Genomic DNA, 23,343 nt, shown 5'->3' on the forward strand with positions numbered 1-23,343 from the left:
GGAGGGCACTGCAAGACTGAGCACAACTGCTGGCCCCAGTCCCATGCATGAAGAATTCACCTGTGGCTGAATGTTCATATCCTGAGGACTAGTGTCCAATAAGAGGTGACTTACTGGAAAACAAAACAAAGCAAAACAAAGACGGCAGAAAAATGAGGCATAAACTGGGCATGGTATCATATGCTTATGGTTTCAGTACTTGGGAAGCTGGAGGCAAGAATTAAAGTTGGGCTGGGGTGATGGCTTGGTGAGTAATATCACTTGCTGTGCAGGCATGAAGAGCCGAGTTTGAACCCCTGGCACCACGTAGAAGCTGAGTGTGGCTGTGCCTGCTTATAACACCAGTGTTGGGGAGTGGAGATAGGCGGATGGTTGGGGCTCATGATGAGCCAGCCTAGTCAAGAGAGGGAGCTTGAGGCTCAGTTAGAGACCGTGTCTCAAGGGAATAAATGAGAGAGTGATAGAGAAAGGCATCACATGAATACATGGGTGCACATGGTTGTACACATGCACATACCACACTAGATGCAGGCATGCATCTCGCCCCCCCCCCCCCCAAGAAATTTAAGATTGCTTCTGGCAAGATTGGAGTTCGAGGCTAGCCTGGGCTACAAAAGACCCTATCTTCAAAAAAGAAAAAGCAATCAAGCTAGCCTCTGCTCTCTTGTGATGATGGAATCTCAAACCTTTGCAGAAGACGTGGGTATCTCAGACATAGTCTTTTGATGAGAGTTTGGATACTGGACCAAACAGTAATGCATGGGGCTACCTTGCCACTTGGACAGTGCCAAGAGTAGACTGGGAGAGTCAGTGACAGCTAGATGAAGGACCAGTGATGCAGAGCCCCATGCTCTCCCACTCAATCTGATCTGGAAGGATTTGGATAAGGTCAAATAAGGCACCCCTGTCAGGTCTGTGGGTGGACAGCAATGATGTTGGATGGAAGTACTGGGTTCCAAAATGGTCCATAGGAAATGCCATAGGTTCAAGGTCATGGTGGTAAATTTCAAGTTTCCATCAGAACTCTAAGGCTGGCGTGGGGAGAAGAGAAGGAAGCACTGCTCTCAGTTACTTCCTTAATTGTGAAAACCCAAAGCAAAGCAAGAGAAGGATGGAGCTTATAGCAAAATTTAGGTTCTGCTGGGTGTGGTGCTGCATGCCTTCAGAGGCAGGTGGATCTCTGTGAATTCAGGGCCAGCCAGAGTGACATAGGGAGACTCTCCTTTTTTGGGGTGTGTGTGTGTGTGTGTGTGTGTGTGTGTGTGTGTGTGTGTGTGTGTGTGTGTTTAAATCTAGGTTCATCAAATCCTTGGGTAGATTCTTCATTTCTTCATGTAAATTTCTGGACATAGGAAACAGTACTCAATACAACAACAACAAAGCATGTGTCAGTGGTACAGTTCCTGAATGAGTAGGTAGAGCCTTTCCTGACCTCTTTCCTGTCCTTGACTCAAACTTGGAGTGCAGACATGGAAACTCCAAGCCATGGAGCAAACTGAGCTCCTGGTTTAGGAAGAGAACCCCTACCCCATGCCACAACAGATGGAGTACAGGATGCTGTAGGGTCTCAGAGAAAGCCAGGGTTCAGGGAATCAATTCCTGAAGCCTGCACAAGAAGTGGTTCCTGGCTTGAGCACCCAAGCCCGTGGTCTTGGCTAGGACTCCAGGCAGAGTAGATCAGTCTTGGCACCTCACCTCTGCCTGACAGTGGTCAGGGGCAGTGAGGCCCACTGCAAAACCCCCACAGAAGCAAACTGACATAGAGTTTCCAGGTCATCATCCTATGTTCGCTCTCATAAATGGGGGAGGATGATAGGAGGGGCTGGGGATGTGGTCCTGGGAATCAGTAGGTGAGGGTGGTTTGGCTCTGAGCACTTTTACTCCATAACTCCCCTGCTGAGTCCTGCAGCTATTCCTGCAGGTGGAATTGGCTGGGGACTCATGTTCAGGGGCAGGGGACATGTGAGGAACAGATGTCCTAGGAGTCATTTAGAGCAGAAAAGAGAGCAGCACAAGCTTTGTACCCACAAGGGAGATAAGGTGAGACACAGTACAAAGGTTTCTAGAGTGGGAGACAAGGCCTGGTGGCTTAGGTACAAGAGGCTAGGAGGAGGGGGAGCAGCTGTTGACTTACCCCCAGCTCAATCAAAGGCCTTCTTAAAGATGGCCAAACATGGAGTGCAAACTTGTAATCCCAGCATTCAGGAGGCAGGAGGATCCAGGTGCTCAGAACCATCCTGGTCTACACATCAGGTTCAAGGCCAGCCTGGGCTACATGTGACCCTCTTTCCTCAATCCTCCAAAAGAGTTTGACCTTTAACCCAGAGGTCAGAAAGAGCTTCTGAGGGCTTGTAGGTTGAGAGAGGTGTCGCCAATTTATTTATTGCATTTTGTAAAATCAGCTTGATTGAAAGAACAGTCTTGGCAGTTTTCAGGGGAATGAAAGACCGTGATGGTGGGGAAGTGGTGTGGAGGCATGGAGAAGTGAGTGGTTGGAGGGGCTGGAGGACGGGAGACAGATTGCATACATGGAGCCAGGGCCTAGGGCTTTGCTTTCCGGTTTGTAGATGGCAGGACACTTGCTGAGAGACAAGGCAAAGTATGTGGTGCATGGGAAGGGTGAACTTAGCTTGGTACTGATGAAGTGAGGCATGCTGGGTAACTGGTTACTTAAGACACCCCCACCCCCACCCGCGACAATTGATACATGAACTTTTGGAATTGCTTGCTGCCATGGGAACAAGTGAGTTTCTTGTCCCCAGAACATTCCTCAGTCTACACAGAGCAGCAGAAACTTCTTTTGGGGAGAATGAATGCTGTAAACTAACCCATGACTCTCACACATACTAAACGAGTGCTGTACCACTGAGCTGTACCTTCAGCTTGCTAGAGGAGTCTCCTCTGCCCATTATGGTCCTTTGGGGTCCTGGCCATGCTTAGATTCTAGGTGACCTGAGTCATCCACCTCTAGGGAGTAGTAGAAGCATCTTTTCCAACTATCCCTGAGTCCAGGCTTGGACCCTGGCTCTGCAGCCTCCTCCTCCTCCTGCAGAGAGGGTTCTGGAGGCTGCTGACCTCAGCAGGATACCAGCCCCACCCAGCCCTGTGGCTGCCACCCAAGTGTAGATGCTGGACTAGACTTTAGCAGAAGCTGCTGAGGTAGTACTGGCATGGGCTGCTAGGCTGGCTGGCTGGCTGGCTGCCCTGCCCAGTCTCCTCAAGCCCAGCCTCGGCCTAGGCCTTCCTCTTCCCCAGCTGCCCTCTGCTGACCACTGCATCGCTCTCTCTGCAGCACTCAGAGTCTGGGGCGGGGGGGGGGGCAGGGGGGGATGCTCCTGGAAGGAAGAAGAGAGAAAGCCAGGAGAAAGGGGGTCTGAGAAACAGCAAGAGAGACATAGGATGCCCTTATGGGGCTGCAAGGCCTCTGAGTCAGCCAGTTTTGTTTCTTTGCTGAGGAAACACACCAAGGCACAGAGCAGGAAGCACATGGCTAGAAGATGCACAGCACTGAAAGAAGACTCCTTGTACTTTGGAAGGGGTGGAAAGGAAAAGTGGGAGAGAGTAGGGAGGCCTTGGGCTGGGGGTTGGGGATGGTTTGGTGAGTCCAAGCTGATTGAGATAAAAATTTCTGTGGATGTCAGTCTTCCTACCATTGGGAGTCCTACCTTTTCCTATTTGGTTAGGACACCCTTAGGATAAGGTATAGCTCTTCCGTCAGCCTGGGGTCCTGGGTAACTGCAGGACTGCCCCAAATCTCTATCATCTGTCTGAGTAAATGGACTTGCGGAATAGCATAAGTGGAGTCAAGGGGGTGGGGCTTACAACCCAGATAAGAGAGATGTAAAAGAGCCTCAGAGGGGCCCAAAATGCACAATGCAGCAGCCCTGCCACACTTGGAGAGGGATGTTAAGCCTCAAAGCCTGGGAAATGGGAGATAAAGACCAGCAGAGAGGGCAGCCCCTCCTCAGAGCTGGAATCCTCCCAGAACACACCAGGCTGATAACACACACATGGTTACAAGATGTGGGAGCTCTGGGCTGTTCCCACCCAGGCTCAGTGCCTAGCCTGAGATAACAGTGGTTCCTAGGACGGGGTGAGGCTGCGTCAGCTCTGTCTGCCGACAGTGTGGAGCTGCCGGGCTGCCCAAAAACACTCCCGGTTGCTTCTGCATCCTGAGGACTGTCTGCTCCAGCAGTACAGAGGACTGAGCCTCTAGTTAATTCATTGTTACCTGCTTTTTGCTGTTGCTGACCTTCCTTCCTTCCTTCCTTCCTTCCCTCCTACCTCTCTTTTGAGACAGAATCTCATTATGTAACTCTAGTTGGCTTAGAACTTGCTATGCAGACCAGGCTAGCATCAAACTCACAGCAATCCCCCTGCTTCTGCTTCCCAAGTGCTGCACCACCATCCCCCACATGCTTGGTTTTTAAAAATATCTGTACTTTTAATACTGTGTTCACTATGGAAAACTTGAAAAATAGAATTAGAGGGCAATAAAGCATGTTTGTTTGACCAATTATTTTCCTCTAGTCTTTTTTCCTGGGCATATAAATCTCTTAATTGCGCTAATGATGCTATTTTTATGCTGTTTTGACTTTGTTTTCTGTGCCTTTTGTTTCAAATAGAGAAAGTGCAGAAAGATAAAACAAAACAAAGGAACGCATTATTCTCTATTTCATTATCCCATCAGTGATCATGTGAAAACACTGGAATAGTTACTTTGAACAATTTTCTGTGTTCCACACCCTTCCCCTCCCCTTCCCTCCTCTCCCCTCCCCTCCCCTTCCTTCCTTTCCCTCCCTCCCTTTCCCTTCCTTTCCCAGCACTGAGACCAGCTGTTGAAACCACAAAGGTTAGTTCTGAAATCTTTTCAACAAGAGAATAAATTTGAAGCATGTGACTCATTTCCCAACCCAAGCTTTTATGCAGAAGAACCCTGGTTGTACTGTGTTTGGTTGGCGCTGCCGGGCTTCTGGACAAAGAACAGGACAGCCTTCAGGTATGCGCCTCCCTGCTCGGCTCAGCCAGCCGGAAGGGAAGGTTTCAGAGAAAGCAGATGAAGGAAAGAATGGAAGAGACTTGGGAGCAAAACAAGGTTTGGGGGTGAGGCAGTATGTCCCCACAGCAGCTTCTGGGTGGGCTACTAAAACGCAGGCTCACGGGCCTCAACTGGTTCATCCCAGGATCCAACCAGCTAGAAACACCACCCATTCTCGTTCTCCCATGGTGCTCTCCAGGGGATAGCACAACTCAAGACAAAAGCCCCAAGTATCACCCAATGTGCCACCTGGTGAGTGCACACCTGAACACCTTCCCATGCCCATCGGCAGGGTATATTACTGTGTCCCTCAGCTGTCTGTTTGTTCATGAGCCCCTTTGTTCACCACTTCCTCTGGAGACTACTGAGGTGTCAGGAGCTGCCCACCGACGTCAGGTCCATTTTGACCAGCAAGTCGGCTTGGCTGGGCATCTTGGGCATTTGGCAAAGGGCTTGCTTGAGGCAGGCAGGCTCACGCAGTGGGAGCTTTAGAAGCATCCAGCCAGGCCTATCTCACTTACAGCTAACTGGATTTAACCAGTTCCATAAGGGAGAATATTTGTTTACCCTTTTTAAAACTCCGGGGGGCCAAAAGTCCAGTCGGGTTCAGCTCTGGTTGCTTCACACTTCTGATTCAAGTCTGACTCCACTCTGCTCTGGGAGTGGGGACTGATCCAAGACACTGGGACCCCTGTCTTATCTCGACAGGCCATCCAAGTCAGACCTGGACCCAGCAAGGCCTCCTGCTTCTTCTCCTCCTTTCCTGCCTCACTTGAGGCTCCATCTGCCATAACTATTGTCGCGCTACCTCACAACTGTGTTATACCTCTGTACGTTCTGTGTCCACCACCCCACCGTGCCCGCACCCTGCACCCCCTCTTCAGTTCCCATCCCTCCACCAGGTCAGCCTGCCTGTCTCTCACTAATTCATCCCTCCTTTACAGCTTGGTGAGCTTGTTCACTGCCTTCTCTGGAGAACCTTCCAGAACTGGGCCCGGAAACCTCCCTGACTTGTGCCTGCTCTGTGCTCTGCCCACACAAAACTCTGTTACTCCACATGGCACAGAGGGCACCAGGACATGGTGCCTGCGTCTCTGTCCACTGTACCCTACACAGGCAGAAGATGCAACTAGAGAGATAGATCACAGGGCTTTGGTACCATGCTAAAGTGAGAAGGTTGGCATACGTGAGGGGTATCCGGAAGGCTTGGGCACCCTCATTTGGGGACAGGAAAGTGACCTTTCAATTTGTCTCTCTTTGTCATTCTTTTTGGGAACAGGGGTGGGGGGGGAGGCTAGATCCCAGAAGGAAGATGGAGGGGGCATGGATTCACCACTCCTCTTCCCCTGGACTTCTCCCATTTGAATTAGTTCTCAGGTCCAGGAGTCCCCCACCCCCCACCCCACACCCCCCAGTGAAGGCATGGTATCTGAGGTCCCCACCCCTCCCCTCAAGTGCCAAGCCCTAATCTCAATCCCCTGTTATGTAAGTGAATTATCCTCTGTCCCTAACCAGCACCAGCCAGATCTCCTTCTAATTGATTTAATCTCCTCATACAGAGAGCGAGGCCAGGGTTGGAGAGATGGTGTTGATCAGGAGCCAACACGTCACTGACGTAGGTACATTCATTACAGGGAAACTAGGTCACAGATTGGCTCTCAGTGGCTCCGAGTCTCCTCTCCAGTCATTTGGGGTGCATGAAAGGGCATTTTCAGTAACTCCTCATTCCTCAAGTCCCAGGCTCCTCCAATCCTAGACAGAAATTCCCTGCATTCCACTCTGAGCGCAGGATGCAGAGAAACCTAATCTGTTGGGGATGAAGAGATGAACAGATGGTTTAATTTAGTGGAAGGAAGAAGACCTTAATTTACTTTCTGCAGAGAGTGAGTCTGAACTCTGCAGCTTCCTTGAAAGAGGATGCTCAGACCTGCTTGGATGCTTTCAGGGATAGGAAGCTCACCCTTGGGACAGCCCCTCTCTACGTGGGAACACCACCGTGGGGGATGCTGTTCCTCATATGGGGCAAAGACATCAGCCTCGAGTCATCTCTTTGGGATTATCTCTGCCTCTGAAACCACAGCGTACACCCTGTGGGTCCTAGAATAGCCAGATCCTGGGACAAGGTGATCAGTCTCTCCTGGCATGAACACTCCTGGCTCCTTCACCAGCTCTTCAGTTGGTATACTTTCTAGATACTTCCTTCCAGTACCTACCATGTGCATAGGCTGTAGCTGTTATGATGGACTTCAAGGCAGTGTGAACAGTTCAGGGCATGGGAGGACCATCCTTTTTTGTTTGTTTGTTTTGTTTTATTTTTTCAAGACAGGGTTTCTTTGTGTTATCTTGGCTGTCCTGGACTCACTTTGTAGACCGAGCTGGCCTCGAACTCACAGCGATCCTCCTGCCTCTGCCTCTCAAGTGCTGGGATTAAAGGCATGTGGCACAACTGTCCAACCCATCCATCTTTTTTTGTTTGTTTGTTTGTTTTAAACCTCATTATTATATTCTCATCGGTACCTGAGCACTTTCCGTTCTTGACTCAGCTAAGCAGAGCGAGCAAACCCTCATTGCTATCTTGGAACTACCTAAAGGAAGTCTCCAGAATAAAGACCTCTGTGGGCTGTCAAACTGGCTCAGTGGGAGCCAGGCGGTGGTGGCACATGCTTTTAATCCCAGCACTCAGGAGACAAAGGCAGGCAGATTGCTGTGAGTTCAAGGCCAGCCTGGTCTATAAAGTGAGTCCAGGACATCTAAAGCTACACAGAGAATCTCTGTCTTAAAAAACCAAACCAAACCAAACCAAAACAAAAAACAAAAATGGTTAAGTGGCTAAAGGTGACTGCCACCAAGCCTAACAACCTGAGTTGATTCCCAGGACCCACATGGTAGAAGAAGAGAACCAACTCCCAGTGTTGTGGCATGCAGGTGAACAGTTTTACACACACACACACACACACACACACACACACACACACACACACACACACACACACATGATAAATAAATGTAATAAAAGACCTTTGTGATATTAAGTACATCTATATGCTTTTCCTACATAGTATTCTCCACCTACAGTTATCTTCTTGTATGGTAATATGGTTGATGTACATCTGCTCACTCATCCAAATACACACACACACACACACACACACACACACACACACACACACACACACACACACACACACATATGTATTCATATATATATATATATATATATATATATATATATATATATATATATATATATATATATATATATATATCAGCATCTTAGGTTTCTGTTATTGTGATAAAACGCTGACAAAACTCAAGTTGGGGGAGGAAGGGCTTATTTGGCTTATAAGTTCCAATCACACTCCATCTTTGAGGAAGACAGGCCAGGAACTCAAGGCAGGAACCATGGAGGAATGCTGCTTACCGGCTTGCTCCCCATGTCTTGTTCAGTCAGCTTTCTTTTGCCGCCCAAGACAACCAGGCCAGGAGTAACACCCACCCATACTAGGCTGGGCTCTCTCTCGTCACTAATCAAGATAAGGCCCTCACAGACTTGCTCACAGGCTAATCTGATAGAAGCAATCCCTCAATTGAGGTTTTTTTTTTTCTTCCTAGATACATCTAGGTTTGTGCCAAGTTGATAAAATTCAACCACTACACCAGCCTTTCTATATTGCCTGTGCAGCCTTCTCTTAGTTTATCCATAGGCTCACTCAAATGTCAGTCATCTCTCCACCCAACCATCTGCCAATCAGTTCATTTTCTATGTCACTCAAACATTTACCTATCCATTCACCCACAAATTTGCTCAAATACTCACTCATCCAACCCACATATTTATGTCTTCAGTTTCTCTGCTTTCCAGTGTCCTATGTATTCATCATCCAACCATTTACTGATCCATCCATCATTCACCGATCCATCATCTATCTGCCCATACATTATCTATCCACCTGTCTGTCCATTTTCCTTCCATCCTGTACTTGCTGAGGTCCCACTACGTGTCAAACATTGTGTTGAAGATTCTGAGGAATTCAAAGTTGAATAAAATGTGTTCTTAGTCTCTCTCCATTGTCACTGTTCTTGAAGGGGGTAGAAGCAGATAAAGGAAATGGTGCTGAACAATGAAGCAGAAACAAAAAACTTGGGAGAGTCAGAGGAGGAAGTACCATCAGATTGAGGCTACGGGTGCCTTCCTGGTGGAAGACACCTGGTTTTTGCCTTGATGGAACAGCAGTTTAGATGCTTAGGTGCGTTGAGCATAACTCCAAGCAGAAGAGACACATTGAAGATGTGGTGCTTAGAAAATATGAGTCATGTATTATTCTTTATATGCCCATCTTTCAAAGAGCTGGACAGAGCACAGACAACTAAATTGTATTCACTAATTGGGCTTACCTCATTGTCATTTTTTTTTTCCTGATGGGGCATCCTGATGATTGATTAGAATAATTCATTTTTCTTTGTAAAGGTTTCTACAGGGGCCTGGGGAAATGGCTGGCTTGATAGAGCTTTCCTTGTATGCTTGGAGCCCTGGCTTTGGTCCCCAGTACTGTATAAACAGGGAGCAGTAATGCACATCTGTAGTCCAGCCTGCTGGAGGTAGAGGTAAGAGTATTAGAAGTTCAAGGTCGCCTTTGGTTACAGAACCAGTTTGAAACTACCCTGGGATATATGAAACCTTGCATATTACAGAGAGAAGAAAATGAGGAGAGAGAGAGGGAGAGAAAGAAGATAGAAGGTGGAGGGTCAGGATAGAAAGGGAGGGAAAGAGGGAGAAGGAGAGGGAGGGAGGGAAGTTCTCTACAGCCTACAGTTGAGTGTAAACGGCCTTGGTAAATCCTAAACATTTTTGGGTTTATATGCACCTAAGGTTGAATGTGACCCTCGGGGGATTATTTCTTCTGAATCTCAATGACTTGTGGGTACTCTGTTCTCTTTAGAGACTTTAGTATTTCTGTACATCTTAAATGTCGCTTTCTCTCTTTTTAAAAAAAGATTTATTTATTTATTTATTATGTATACAGCACTGTGTCTGCATGTACTCCTGCACTCCAGAAGAGGGCACCAGATCTCATTATAGGTGGTTATGGGTCCCCATGTGGTTGCTGAGCATCGAACTCAGGACCCTGGGAAGAGCAGACAGTGCTCTTAACCACTGAGCCATCTCCCCAGCCCAAATGTTGCTTTCTTTTGTCAACAGCAATTAATAAAATCTTACCTGTCTTCAATTTTCTAAGCTCCCATCCCATGGCAATGGAGTCTGCGATGCAGATGAAGGAATGAGTTCTGTCCATGGGAAATTCTGTTGGGGGTAGAAGCCAGAAGCCATGAATTCAAACCCAGTTTTGCTGTGAGCTTATGTATGACCTTGGGCACACCCCTTCCTTTATGTCCTAAAGGTTTCCTCTGATAACATCTCAGCATCAGCTGTAGCATTTTATGTTGTCTAGTCCAGTGTCCTCATCTTGCCGATATAAAATCAGGCTCAGAGAGAAAAGGCAAGTGGCCAGCCCTAGCTAGACTTGTGATAAAGTCAGGGCTAACCCCTTAATTTTCTGACTTTCTGTTTAGGGATACCTTCATCCAACCACCACATTCCAGTCTCTGTACTCAGCCTCTGTGCATCTCGAGGCAGGCTTCCTCTTCTTCCTCCACTGCCCAGGAAGAACCCTGGGAGCCTTCCAAGTGTCCTGGCTGTGTCCTACTGATTCATGCTTGGAAGGGTGCTGGGAGGCTGTGTTGGGAGCAAGCATCCCCAGCCTAACGGAGTTAATTATGTTCATCAGGAAGGGAGAAGAGAAAGGAACAAGGCGCTCTGGTTATCTACTGGGCTTTAATCAAATTGAGGAATGAGGAAATCCATCACCCCGAGGCGGAGGGAGTTGGAGAGCTTCGCTTCCTCTGGCTCGGAGGCCCGGAATGGGTTGGGCGCTGTCCAAGGTGCTGACATCTTCACTTGCTCCGAGTTCCTGGGAGGACCCTGGAAAAGACTACTCCAGCTTCTAGAAAAGAGGGCAGAACAGACCCCAGAGAGGGTCTAAAGGCGTTGAGTTCCCACACCACTTCCTAAAAAGATCTTCATTTTAAAAATCCTGTCTGTTTGCTTTAAGAAAAACATCATTCTTGCTTCCAGTCCTGGCCTGAGATGGATGGGATGTGTGGAGAAGCCCTAGATTTCCTGCTGTCAGTTAGACTTCTGGTGCAGTTTGAAGGTGGAGACACAGCCCTTGACCTTGGGGACTTCCTTATCTTAAAGGGATCCGTGCTTTCTAATTTTATGCAGTCTTCAGTTCAGCGACAGAGACACAGATTGCCTTTGGGAATGTATTGAACCGGGGCTAAGATCATGATTCAACCTTTCACTGTAGTTCAGGCTTAATACAAGGGAGGTGCAACTCAGGAGCCTCCATCCTGACAGGAACATAAGTTCCCAACTCAGCTGAGGATTCAGAGGGAAATCTCATATATAGACAGAGAGACACAACAGACAGATACATTTCCCGTGTGCAAAACAACTAATCAAAGAGTTTCACACTCACAACTTGGGTTATGGTGCTGGGTACTGAGTGTCAATCATGAAAGGCTTCCTGGTGGGGACAAGTTTGAACCGGGTTTAAAGTAAAAATAAGAAACTACATGCGGCACTTTAGTTCTAGAACTTTGCAGGCTGAGGACAGAAGATTGTGAGTTTAAATTTACCCTGGGCTTCCTGGAGAAAAATGAAAGGGAGAAAAGAAAGGAGAAGAAAAGATAAAAGGAGAGACACAAATCCTTAACCTTTAGGTGCTTCAAGATGAGTACCTAAGTCTCCTCATCTTCCTTTGTCCCCTTTGGAGTAGCTATAACTTGTTTGCAGTGAAGGCTCTTGCCTGACAAGCCATCCGGGATGAAGGGAGTGAAGTGTTCATTTGGTTGGATAAGAGGCATCGGCAGAGTAGGGATGGGGATTGGGGAGACCACTGCTTGGATGGGAGGGAGAGCTGAGGCTGTGGTGGGAGTGACCGGCTGATGGGGAGAGCAGCCATTCAGTGTCCAGGCCACCAAAACACAGCATCTGGAGCAATTCCCCCTCGTGTTCGGAGCTGACGAGAGGCACTTCAATGAATCGTTAAAGCTAGAGGCTATTAAATCAGAAAATCATAGGCTTCTCAGCTTTTTGAGTCCCAGTCACGGCAAGCTAAAGTATTAAAATTCATAGCATCTCAGGAGGACAGAATTGGACATTTTGAAATCACAGAACTACAGAGTGTTAGAACCATAAAGGGAAAAAAACAAAAACAAAAACAAAAACAAACTAGAGAATCTTAAAGTCTAAGAGTTTCGGTGTCAAAAGGAGAAAGCACCCAGTTTACTGCCCCCCTTTCACTTTACATACTGTGGTGCTGGGAGCATGGCCATGTTATCTGGCTTAATTACTACAAGCCCCGAGTCATTCACTTCTATCTCTACTCCATACTAGACTTCTGACAAAGCTTTGTATAACCTCCATGACAGGGAAGCACAGCTCTACCCATTGCCAAAGGGCTACTGGAGAGGAGAGGTCTCCCTTATGTAAGTGGCTCTCCCGTCTCTCTGGGGTGTCTCCACACTGGCCCGGCTCCTGCCCCCTGATCCACACTGAGTAAGTCTAATCCCCACTCACATGACAGCTGTTGGGATGGTTAAAGACAGCCCTTATTTCTCCCTTCTCTCGGCTAGGCTAAGCTGGCTTGTTGATCATCTAGCTACAAATGGGGCAACAAATCAAATAATATTTGGGCTGCAAAGGCCCTCAGAGGTCACCTTGATCATAAGGAGCCCTTTTACTGCGAGGAAGCATAGTGCCTATGGCTGGGAGCCTGAAATTTCAGGCAGACAAACCTAGATTTGAAACCCAGAGATCTGCTGTGAACTTGCTGTTCAACATCAGATCTCAGCCTCCAGTCTCCTTATCCATGAGATAAAGAGAGAGCAATAACAACAGCACAGGAGAGCTGCCGAGAGGATGGGCAGGATGATGCAGTGGAAACGCTCAGCAGAGTGCTTGGCACACAGAGGCAGTCGATAAATATTAGCTATAATTATTGGAGGCCCAGTGGGGGTAGGGGCTTAGTCAGGATTACAGAGCATCTCAGAGGCAGAGCTGGGGTTAGACCAAGGACTTCTGCCTTCCAGCCCAGGGCCCTTCTCTGCTCTACTCTTCTCTAAATCCCCCCCCCCCCCCACCCCAGAAAAAGAAAACTCCAGAGGGAGGCAGGATCAGCTAGAACACATGGGACAGAACCTGCCCTATAGAAGCATGTTAATTTAACAAGGGGGTGGAGCAGAGGGACGTGGTCCCAGGCTTGACCTGGCAATTCAATCACATCTCTGGTGGCTTAGGCTTTCCCCCCTTCTGAGCTGTCAGGGAGCTCCCAGCCCTTTGTGGTCACAAAATGTCTGATGTAACATCAGGCAAAAGAAGAGTATAGTGGTGAGGAAGGTGGTCCCCTCTCTCACCCATCCTCTCATCCAGGAAGACAGACTTCCCACCAGATCATCCTTTCATCTTGTCCATCAAAGTGAACCATGTGATCCCCCTCAGCAGCAGAGAGGAAGGCATGGACACAGAGGACCAGGGTCATCCCTGTGGCTGGGCATCTTGCTACTGGACTAAAGAAGAGGAGATTGATGATGGGCTGGTGTGGCAGTCACTTTATTTATCCTGTGACCAGATATATGAGAAGAAACAACTAAAGAGAGGAAAGCGTTAGTTTGGCTCACAGTTTGAAGGGGCACAGCCCACCAAGGTGGTTGAGGCATGGTAGCAGAAGTGGCTTATGACTGAAGCATGAAAAGGCCACATTGCGTCAGCTGGCAAGAAGTAGAGAAATCCAGGTGGGCCTGGAGCTTGGCCCTGCTTCCTCCAGGTGAATCTACTCAAAAATTCCACAGGCTCCTTAAGACAGTGCTACCATTCAGGACCAAATGTTCAAAAACATGAGCCATGTGTGGAAGAGGATTTCACACCCAAGCCATGTCAGGTGGCAGCTGGCCTGCCATACTTTCCTCTGTCTTCCATCCAGATTGTTCTCCACCTCAGCTAGGAAGCCTCCTGGTTGCATCCCTTTATCTACACATTGTTTCTTACTGCAGTTGAGTGCGATCTAACTAGAGAGCATTTCCAGTTGCTGCACTTTCTCCTTTATCATGTCCACTCTTGTCCTTTCAGCCTAGCTGTGGTCACTGTGAGGGTAATAGGAACCTGTAAGGAATAAGGTACCTACTGTGCGCCATCTGTTGTTATTCTGGGCATCTGGGTGACTCCTCCCAAGTGGCCCCAGCATTGCACGCGCACCTCCTGGCAGTCCTACATTTTTGTATTCTCCTCCCACGTCGTAGGATTGGTCTGATGGTCAAAAGGATGTGTTTGTTTTTGTCACCTCCGTTACACCAAGGCTGCCATCTTGATAACACACAGTCCCTCTGTTGGGTCCTTCATTCTAAGGGAAACTGGATTACACGGGATGAGCAGCCTCAGGAGAGGACCGTGTACAAAGAACAGATGCCTTTAGCCGACAGCTGGGTTTGAAATGCATCTTTCCGCCTCCGCTAAGTCTGTCTGTTTGTTTTGTGTGTGCATGTATGTGGGCACACACTTGCAACAGTTCATCCCTACAGAGGTCAAAGGACATCCTGCAGGAATCATTTCTTTCCTTCCGTCACATGGGCCCCAGGGATGGGATTGAAGTTAACAGGCTTGGCAGTAAGTGTCTTTGTCCACTGAGCAACTTTGATGGGTTTATTTATTTATTTATTTATTTATTTATTTATTTATTTATTTATTTATTTATGTCTCACTATGTAGGTCTGGCTAGCCTGGAACTAGCTGTATTAACCAGGCTCACAGAGATCTTCCTGCCTTCGTGTCCTAAGAGCTGTCCTCAAAGATGTGTGGTACCACACCCTGCCCTGTGTATTTATTTTTAAGAAAGTCTTCAGCTCTGTAGCCTCTGCAAAACCTTTGCCTCCTGATGGCTGAGATTACAGGAATGTATTACTATGCGTGGCCCCTCGCTGAGCCTTTAGCTGACTATGGCCTGGGTGGATTCCTGACTATAGTTTCAGTGAAGGCCCTGAGCCCCAGCTCCCACTTAACTCACTAAAACTCTCCAAAAACTATGTAAGATTAAAAAAAAAAAACTTGTTGCATTAAGCTGATGAGTTTGGGGCCATTTGTTACTCAGCAATGGATGTAACTACTACCCTGCTACAGTTTTGTATAGCCTCCTCAATTATTTTGATGATTGGAGTTTATTATTTACAAAGGGAGAGGGGACAGGACACAGCTCTGTGTGGTGACTTTCCTCATCTAGTAAGTGACAAAGCATATGTCCTAGAGCACAGAGGGCACCTGGCTGTGTTTTCTTGTATCCAGTAAGAAGGCTGCAAAAGAAATGGGGCATAAGAAGCCCCACCAAGGCCAAGTGTGGTGGCGCATACCTTTAATCCTAGCACTTGGGAGGCAAAGGCAGGTGGATTGATGTGAGTTCAAGGTCAGCCTGGTCTACAAAGCTACTCCAGGACAGCCAAGGCTAACACAGAGAGACCCTGTCTCAACAAAACAAAACAGTCCCACCAAAAACAACAACAAACCCCAACACTAAGATGTTTTTCTCTCCTTTTCTTTTTCCATCCCACTTACTGTGGGGGGCGTTTGAAGATGGGGTACCTACACTCTTGAATAACCTGGGACAAACCTCTGTACTTCCTTTCTTTAAAACCTTTCTGTTTTATTTTTATGTATGTGTATGGGTGTGCAAGTGCTGGAGGAGGCCACAAGAGGCTGTCAGATTCCCAGGAGCTGGACTTACTGGCAATTGTGAGTTACCCAGTGTGTATGCTGAGCATAGAACTTGGGTCCTCTGAAAGAGTAGCAAGCATTTTTAACTGTTGATCCATCTTCAGCTCCTGTTTTTCCATTTTTCTGGTTTTTTGAGGGGAGGGGCGAGGGGTTGTTTGCTAGCTTGCATATTTTGAGACAAGGTCAAATCTAGGCTCAGGCTGGCCTCAAAGTCTCTATAGTATAGAACGGTCTTGAACTTCTGATCCTCCTGCCTTTACCTTCTTGTTTTTTAAATTCTTTTTTTAAAATATATTTTATTAATTTATTCATATTACATCTAAATTGTTATCCCATCCCTTGTATCCTCCCATTCCTCCCTCCCTCCCATTTTCCCCTTACTCCCTTGCCCTATGACTGTGACTGAGGGGGACCTCTTCCCCCTGTATATGCTCATAGGGTATCAAGTCTCTTCTTGGTAGCCTGCTATCCTTCCTCTGAATACCACCAGGCCTCCCCATCCAGGGGCTACTTTTACCTTCTTAGTGTGGGGTTAAACAGGCATGTGTCACAGTGCTCGGTTTGACAAATCTCTGCCCTCCCCAGGCCTCAGTTGCTTTATCTATTTCACGGGAAGAACAGCCTATATCTGCCTTCCTTTCTACAAAACACTTGGGTGTTGTGGACAGGGAATGGTTGTTTTGAGGAAGGAGAACCCCAACGTGGGGCTCAGAGCCCCACCCACTCCCTCTGTGCCCTCCCACCTCCACCTGCATCCAGGTTCAGGAGAGAGGCCAACAGGCCTGACCCACTTCGTCAGCCTCTGCTCCTTACCCTGCCCTTTTAGGTCATGCTAAGCCGGTCAGAATGAGTGGAAATTTCCTCAGCCTGTCAGGAGCTCTCTGCCCGCCTTCCCCTTATCTCTGAAGCTTCTTCCGCCCAGGCACCCTTCCTGTCCCTGCTCATCTTTCAAAACCCAGGCTGTCTGTCCCACTTCTAGGGTGCCGCCTGTGATGTGGCTCATGGCTTGAGGCCTTTCTGGTTAGTGATCTAGCCTCTTGCTTAAGCTCGGGACCTTCAACTTCTCTCTCGCATCCCAAAGCCCCATGGTGCAGCCGGTGACCCTTTTTAAAAACACACATTTTGTTATTCTCTGCCTAAAATAACCAGTCAATGGAATAATCCATCAATCAATGTTTCAAGGGCTCCTCCTTGCCCTCCAGGAAGGCATCCAAAGCCTCCCGGTTGTCTTGCAACTGTGGTACCCTCAGGAGCTCTCCTGAGAGCAGGCTTTGTCAGACATGTGGCTGTGTCCTCAGGTCCCCCACCCCCACCCCGGGATATGTTTGTTGGGTGGGTGGGTGACTGGGTAAGTCAATGGGGGCTGAAGCCAGTCTCAAGTCATCACATGTCTCTGCTTGGCCCCAGAACTGCTATTTCCCACAGTAGACCCATTTTATAGCTAAAATGGAGGCAGAAGGGAAGGGCAGCTCTGGAGGGAGAAGAAAATCAATAAAAATGTAAATCTGGAGGCGAAAAGCTGTCCCAAGCTGGCTGTGGGGAGAGATAAGACTGGGCTGGTGAGGAAGAGATTAGAGAGTATGGGAGCTGCAGCCAGCGAAGAGCACAGGGGGTAAGCCTTGCCGGGCCCCTCTGCCCCTCCTGCTCTCTGCTCCAGGTGCCTACTAAATCCTTTCAGACAGGAGAAGGGAAGGGAACTGCACATCATCAGGTACCTAGCCTGTGAGCCCAGGATGGTATCTTACCTGTCTCCACAGTCCTGGGAGATGAGACAGGGCACATAGACTGGCCTTACAGGTAAGGAGCTGGGTGCAGAGGGATGCATGGCCAGTTGTCCAGGGTCACACTGTGACTGCATGGCCGACCTCAAGTCTCAGCTTAAGTTTAATGTCTCTGCAGCTCCAATATGAAGGCCTTTGACTAGAGATACTAGACTCTTAGGAAGATTGTACTGGGCTTTAGAGGGCCTTCCACCTCTGAAGTCACACACACACACACACACACACACACACACACACACACTGGAGGTTGGTCTGATATACTTTGATGCTAATTACTGCTTGCTGTCTCTGTACCCCAAGGTTGCTATGTATCCTTGCCTAAGGAACTTCCTAGGCAGGGTAAATAGGAGAGGCCTGGCTAAAGTTCCAGGGCTTCGGAAGAGAAAAGCAAGAAGGAGGAGGAGGCCACACCATGGTTTAGAGAAAGGAAGAAGCACATGGCCAGCATGGCTGGAGGGTTGGGCCTAGATGAAGAGCATTAGCTAGTATTTGGGATTATGGGTGGGAGGTAGCTTGATAGAAATTATTAGAAGCAGACAGGATGGGGTTGGGGCGGGGTATGGGATACCTGCCCCAATATGGGAGGTAGTTTAGGGAGTTAATGTCTGCCCTGCCCCAGGTTAACTAAGGCTATTTTAAAATATAACAAGCGTGTCTGTGTCTTGATTGATGGCTAGTGGGTTAGAAAATACTGCTGTAATAATAATTATAGGCCTGATAATAAACATTATTAGGCCATATTGTTAAATTAACTACAACACACACACACACACACACACACACACACACACACACACACACACACACGACTGTGGCTCTTTGTATGTGTGTGGGGAGAGGAGTGGTGTCGAATTTTATTTATTTATTTTGGATTTTGAGACAAGGTTTCACTATGTAGCCCAGGCTGCCCTCAAACTCACCATCCTCTTGCCTCTGTCTCCTGAGTGATAGGATTACAGGCCTGCACCCCACACCTGGCTTGGCTTAAAACTTTATCTTTTAAAACTTGTGTCTATGTCTTTAGTGAAGTTACGTCTCCAGCTTGCTCCTTCATTGTCATGTCATACGGCCTCCCTGGAGGTAGTGGCTTCTGAACTGGGCCTTGACAGAGGATAGGACTTAGTGAAGAGAGAAGGAGAGAATGTTCTGCGTGTGCAGGCAATGAATGGTGAGCATGTAGTGTGCTGCCCACGGCTCCTGGAGCCAGGTCCCAAGGGGCATCTGCCTGCCCCAGAGCGTTCCAGCTCCTCCAAGCCAAAGGAATGGAAGGCCGGCCGGGCATTGAGATGCTATTTCTGGTGCTTGTCCTGTCTGCTTTGCTTCACCAGCGGTGAAGAGGCCATGGCTGACAGACACAGATGCTCATGACTCTTCATCGACAGGAGACTAGGTGTGTGTTTATGTGTTTGCTTGATTTTGTGTGCATGAGTTTTGTGGGTGTGCATGTGTATACATGTGTGTGGGTTTGCATGCGTGCCTGTGTGTCTGCGTGTGTGTGTGTGTGTGTGTGTGTGGTCATGTGAATGTGTGAATGTACATTTTTGTGTGCGCCTGTTGTGCATAGTGTCTGCTTGTATGCATGAATACATATGCATTTCATTCATGCCCTAGAGATGAATATGTATGGATGAATTGGGGTGTGCATGAGTTGTATATGTGTGAATGTGTTTGTATGTAGAAGTGAGATTTGTGTGTTTCTCAAGTGTGCCTGAGTGGATGGAGTGTGTGGGGGCATGTATATGTATACATACACGTGTGAGAATTTGTAGCTTCTTTATATGTTCATGTTTGAGTTTTGTGAGTGTATTCATGTGTATAAGAATCTGAGTCTGTGTATGATATATGTGACTGTGCATGTGAGCATGTGTGCACATGATCATGTGAATTAATATGTGTGTGCAAGTGGATGCAAAGGTGCTTGTGTATGTCTATATGTCTGCATGCATACATGTTTGCATGAATGTGCATTTGGCTGTATGCGTGTGTGCATGTGTGTAAGGAGTTATGTGCCTATGCATATGAAGGTGTATGTTTGTATTTGTGAACATGTATATGTCTGTGCCATGTGTATGTGTGCATGTATGTTTATACTTGGGTGTTTGTGTGTATGCATTTTCCCTCACAATCTAGGGAGATCATTTCCACCCTCTTTGCTCTACTCTTGGCACATGGCTACACACCTCTCTTGCAGGGATGCCTAAGCATCTTCTGACCAGCCAGAAGAGTTTAAACTCATGGACAAAGGCTTGGGGTCGAGCTCTCAGCTTTCCCAAGGGCCAGCTCCCAGTGAAGGGACTGCTTGGTGAGCATCTTCACCTCCCCTCAGGCCCAGTGAGGCACTCCAGAAATGTTGCTTATTCTCAGAGCGGGGAACTTGTCAAGGGAAGACAATTGAACCAGCTCTTCCAATTCCTGCATCCCTTGTGGCTCAGCAAGTGGCTTCTGGCTTCTAGGACCTGGTCAAGAAAGAGTTGGGGGTCCCCGAGATGTACTGTGTCCACCTCAGTTACTGCTGTGTATGCAGAGGGAAGTCACTGTAGCCATCTGTGCATAAAGAATGGTTTCCTGGAAATCTCCTGGCCACTGCCCACCTCACTTGACCATATGATGTTGAAGAGCCAAGCACCTGAGGTCATGGCTTCTGTGTGTGGCATCTGGCCCTGGAAACATAAAAGAAGTAGAGGAGGAAATGGAGAAATATGAAAGAGATTGGGGCCAGAAGTCAGTCTATGGATAATTCTAATCACAAAGGTGTGTGTGGATGGATTACAGGTATGCAGGGTAGCTATTAATTTGTGAAAAACATGTCATTTTCTGTTTGCTTTTTCTCATTCTGGGTGTTTACTTTCTTATCAAATTTTGTAAAGGCTGACTATTCCTAATATGAAACCCACTATCTGAAAGGCTCTACCACACAGACTTTCTGAGTGCTAATGTAACACGCACAGAACGTTTCAGACCTGATTTCAGGTGATGGGTCCTCATCACACGCTAAACACATTGCATACATTGACTTTCAGGATGTGTATGAAACCCAGATGAATTTGTGTTTAGATTGGGGTTTCATCCCCCAGAGATGTCATGATCATGATGTAAATATTTCAAAATATCAAAAGATCTCAAATCCAAAATACTTCTGGTCTCAGGCATTTGGATGAAACGCAGTCTACACATTCAGCCTGCATCCATTATTTTGAATTCTTTTTTCATAAAGAGAACTCTTGGGATGTGTTAGCTTCTGCTTTTTTACGAATCTAGATCCAGCTCTGTCCCCACCATTGAGTGTGTGTGTGTGTGTGTATGTATATATATATATATATTCATATAATTATGTATGCATTATTATAGTCTCAAGCAGGTCACTTGGCCTTTCTGGGGCAGTTTCTCTTCTGTAAATTGTGAGTGACAATAGAGACAGGTGAGGACTCTAGCAGCCTCGTGATGGTATTTCATTTTTTTGAAGCCATTACTAGAGGAAATAAGCCAGTCAAAGGAAAAATTAAACCAGAATACGAAGAGAGAAGACAATGCAATATGCCAGAGCGAATAAACCTGGTGAGGCTGAAATCTAAATAACTGGAAGCGATGTGGCTGACGCAAGCCTCTAATGCAGTTTAGAAGGATAAATTTTTGTCGTGGAACAGGCATTATGCAAAGACAAATTTAATAATAAGCTGTACGTATATGGCCAGGCTATTCCTGCACAAGCTGGGGAGCAGGAGAACAGCCAGAATGCAAGCCCATGGTCCGACTTGTCTTGGTGAAAGGGACGTCAAACTATTTGGCACTGATTAGTGTAGGCTCAGGTACTGCTCAAACACTCAACTGTAGGATACAATGGCGACCAGGCTCGCCTCTTTTTCTTTTTCCTCCTCCTCTCCTCTTTCCCTCTTCTCTTTATTCTTTATATATATATTTTGAGACATTCTCATGTAGCCCAGGTTAGACTCAAACTCAGTGTGTAACTGAGATTGGCATTGAACTCTAGTCTCCAAATGCTGGGTCACAGATGTGCGCCTCCACGCCTGGCAGGCATGGGGGCTTCTGTATTTCCTTCTTCTGCACAGAGGCCGAGTGCCTTGTCCATCAGATAATAGCTAGGCATCCAGGTAGGGAGGCTGCTGCCTGCACCTCACTTCCCTTTGTGGCCACACAGTTGGGCAGATCAGGGCTCTCTTTTCTGCTGCCTGGAAGCAACTCGACCAGATAAGACCGGCCAGAAAGCCAGACAAGGCATGGTATGGTAAAGAATTGGGAGTTCCAGGGATTCTGACCCAGGAATGCTGCACCATAGCTCACTGTGCAGAGCTTGGCTTTGCTCTCCGCAGCTCCTAGGCCTCACACTGACCCAGGGATCTCAGAGAACCAGAGGTCACCGGAGTCTTGGCTATCACAGAGTCAGGTGTTAGCTACAAAGCTCCAGGGATGTGGGCCAGGATTCTCTTCCCCAAAGCCACAGTTTAAGATTCTGTGTAAGATTCTTTGGTCAATGTGTAAGATTCTGGCAACACACATTTAGCAGGCACGAGTCCGAAGATAAGGTGGTCTTTGCAGTTACAAGGCCTCTAAAGGCAAGAATGAACCTCCGTTTCCCCATTGTGGATCCCTGAAGATAAAAGCTGCGACACTGCCTCAGAGAGCCCCTCTTCCAACCCAGCTAAAGCTCTCTTGAGTTTGGGGCTCTCCTTAATCTCGGCTCTGGACTCTGCCTCTAGGGGGCGCCAAATAGACACTTCTCAAAGGCTGCCTGGGCCAGCAGGAGGAGGCCCGTGCCTACCTTGACTGCACAGTTCCTCCCCACCACCAAAGCTTGGGTCCAGGTGGCCATCTGGCTTGAGAAATGGCCAACACAACAACTCCTTGCTTCCAAAGAGCAAGCCAAGCCAGAAGCCTGTTCAAAGTCACTTTGCAATTTAGCGGAGGAACCGGCGTTGGAAGGTGGTGCTTCTGACAACATGGGTACTGCTTGGTCCATCTTTGGCAAAGGGCTCAGAAGATGCACGGCTGAGGCTGCCACTCCTGGTCAGGGTGAGGCTGGGACTGTCGACCTCCCGGGATCCCTGGGTTTATTCTGTGGTCCCGATGCCTACAATTGCTGTTGAAGTTCAGAGCTCTTCACGGTGGCCGTGGCTCTGACTTCTTTGTTCTGCTGCCTCAAGATGGCCAGAGCTAAGGCAAAGCACACCAGGGATCCGCTTTTGAAGAAGAACTGGAGGCCTATGAATCTGAGGGAAGAGGGAGAAACCTTGAACTCAGAAGCCCACACTTCAGGGACTGGCTAGCCCTAGGGTGCGGATGGTAGAGTCAGTAGTTACGATGCAATTAGAGATACTGAGGCCTAGGGAGGGGGGAGCGCTGCGGGGACCCTGGGTGTGTGTGAGAGACTAAACATCCCTTTTTCTCGGTCACCAACAAACATATGGCCCAGGCTAGCCCTCCTGCCTGAAAGCAGGACTCCCCTTAACTACTTAACTCCCAAAGGCCCCTATTTGGCTTTTCCTTTGCAGGGAAGCCTCCCTAAACAGTCCTAGGCTGCAGGAACTGGGCCCTGTGGCTCAAGGCTAGAGGCGAACACTCCCTGGCTGGTCCTGGCCTTCCTTGTTGCAAGTTCTTCCATGCAGTTTGTGAAATCCATGCCTTTGGGTTCCTATGAGCTCCCCATTGTACAGATGGGAAGACTGAGCCCCAGGGGAGGGGTCAGA

At 47.9% G+C, this 23,343-nt stretch overlaps 2 protein-coding genes across 4 annotated transcripts in view; both read right to left on the minus strand.

Moving 5' to 3' along the window:
* Nucleotides 1-23,343, minus strand: part of Serpinh1 (serpin family H member 1) — a 671,742-nt gene that overhangs the window by 274,321 nt on the left and 374,078 nt on the right. The window lies entirely within an intron of this gene.
* Slco2b1 (solute carrier organic anion transporter family member 2B1) overlaps nt 22,679-23,343 on the minus strand; it is a 46,895-nt gene continuing 46,230 nt past the window's right edge. Inside the window, 1 exon segment of the mRNA XM_051149033.1 lies at nt 22,679-22,866. Coding sequence (XP_051004990.1) covers nt 22,728-22,866 — 139 coding nt within the window. The 3' untranslated portion in view covers nt 22,679-22,727.

This window comes from Acomys russatus, chromosome 7 (genome assembly GCF_903995435.1).
Source record: "Acomys russatus chromosome 7, mAcoRus1.1, whole genome shotgun sequence".
Taxonomy (NCBI): domain Eukaryota; kingdom Metazoa; phylum Chordata; class Mammalia; order Rodentia; family Muridae; genus Acomys; species Acomys russatus.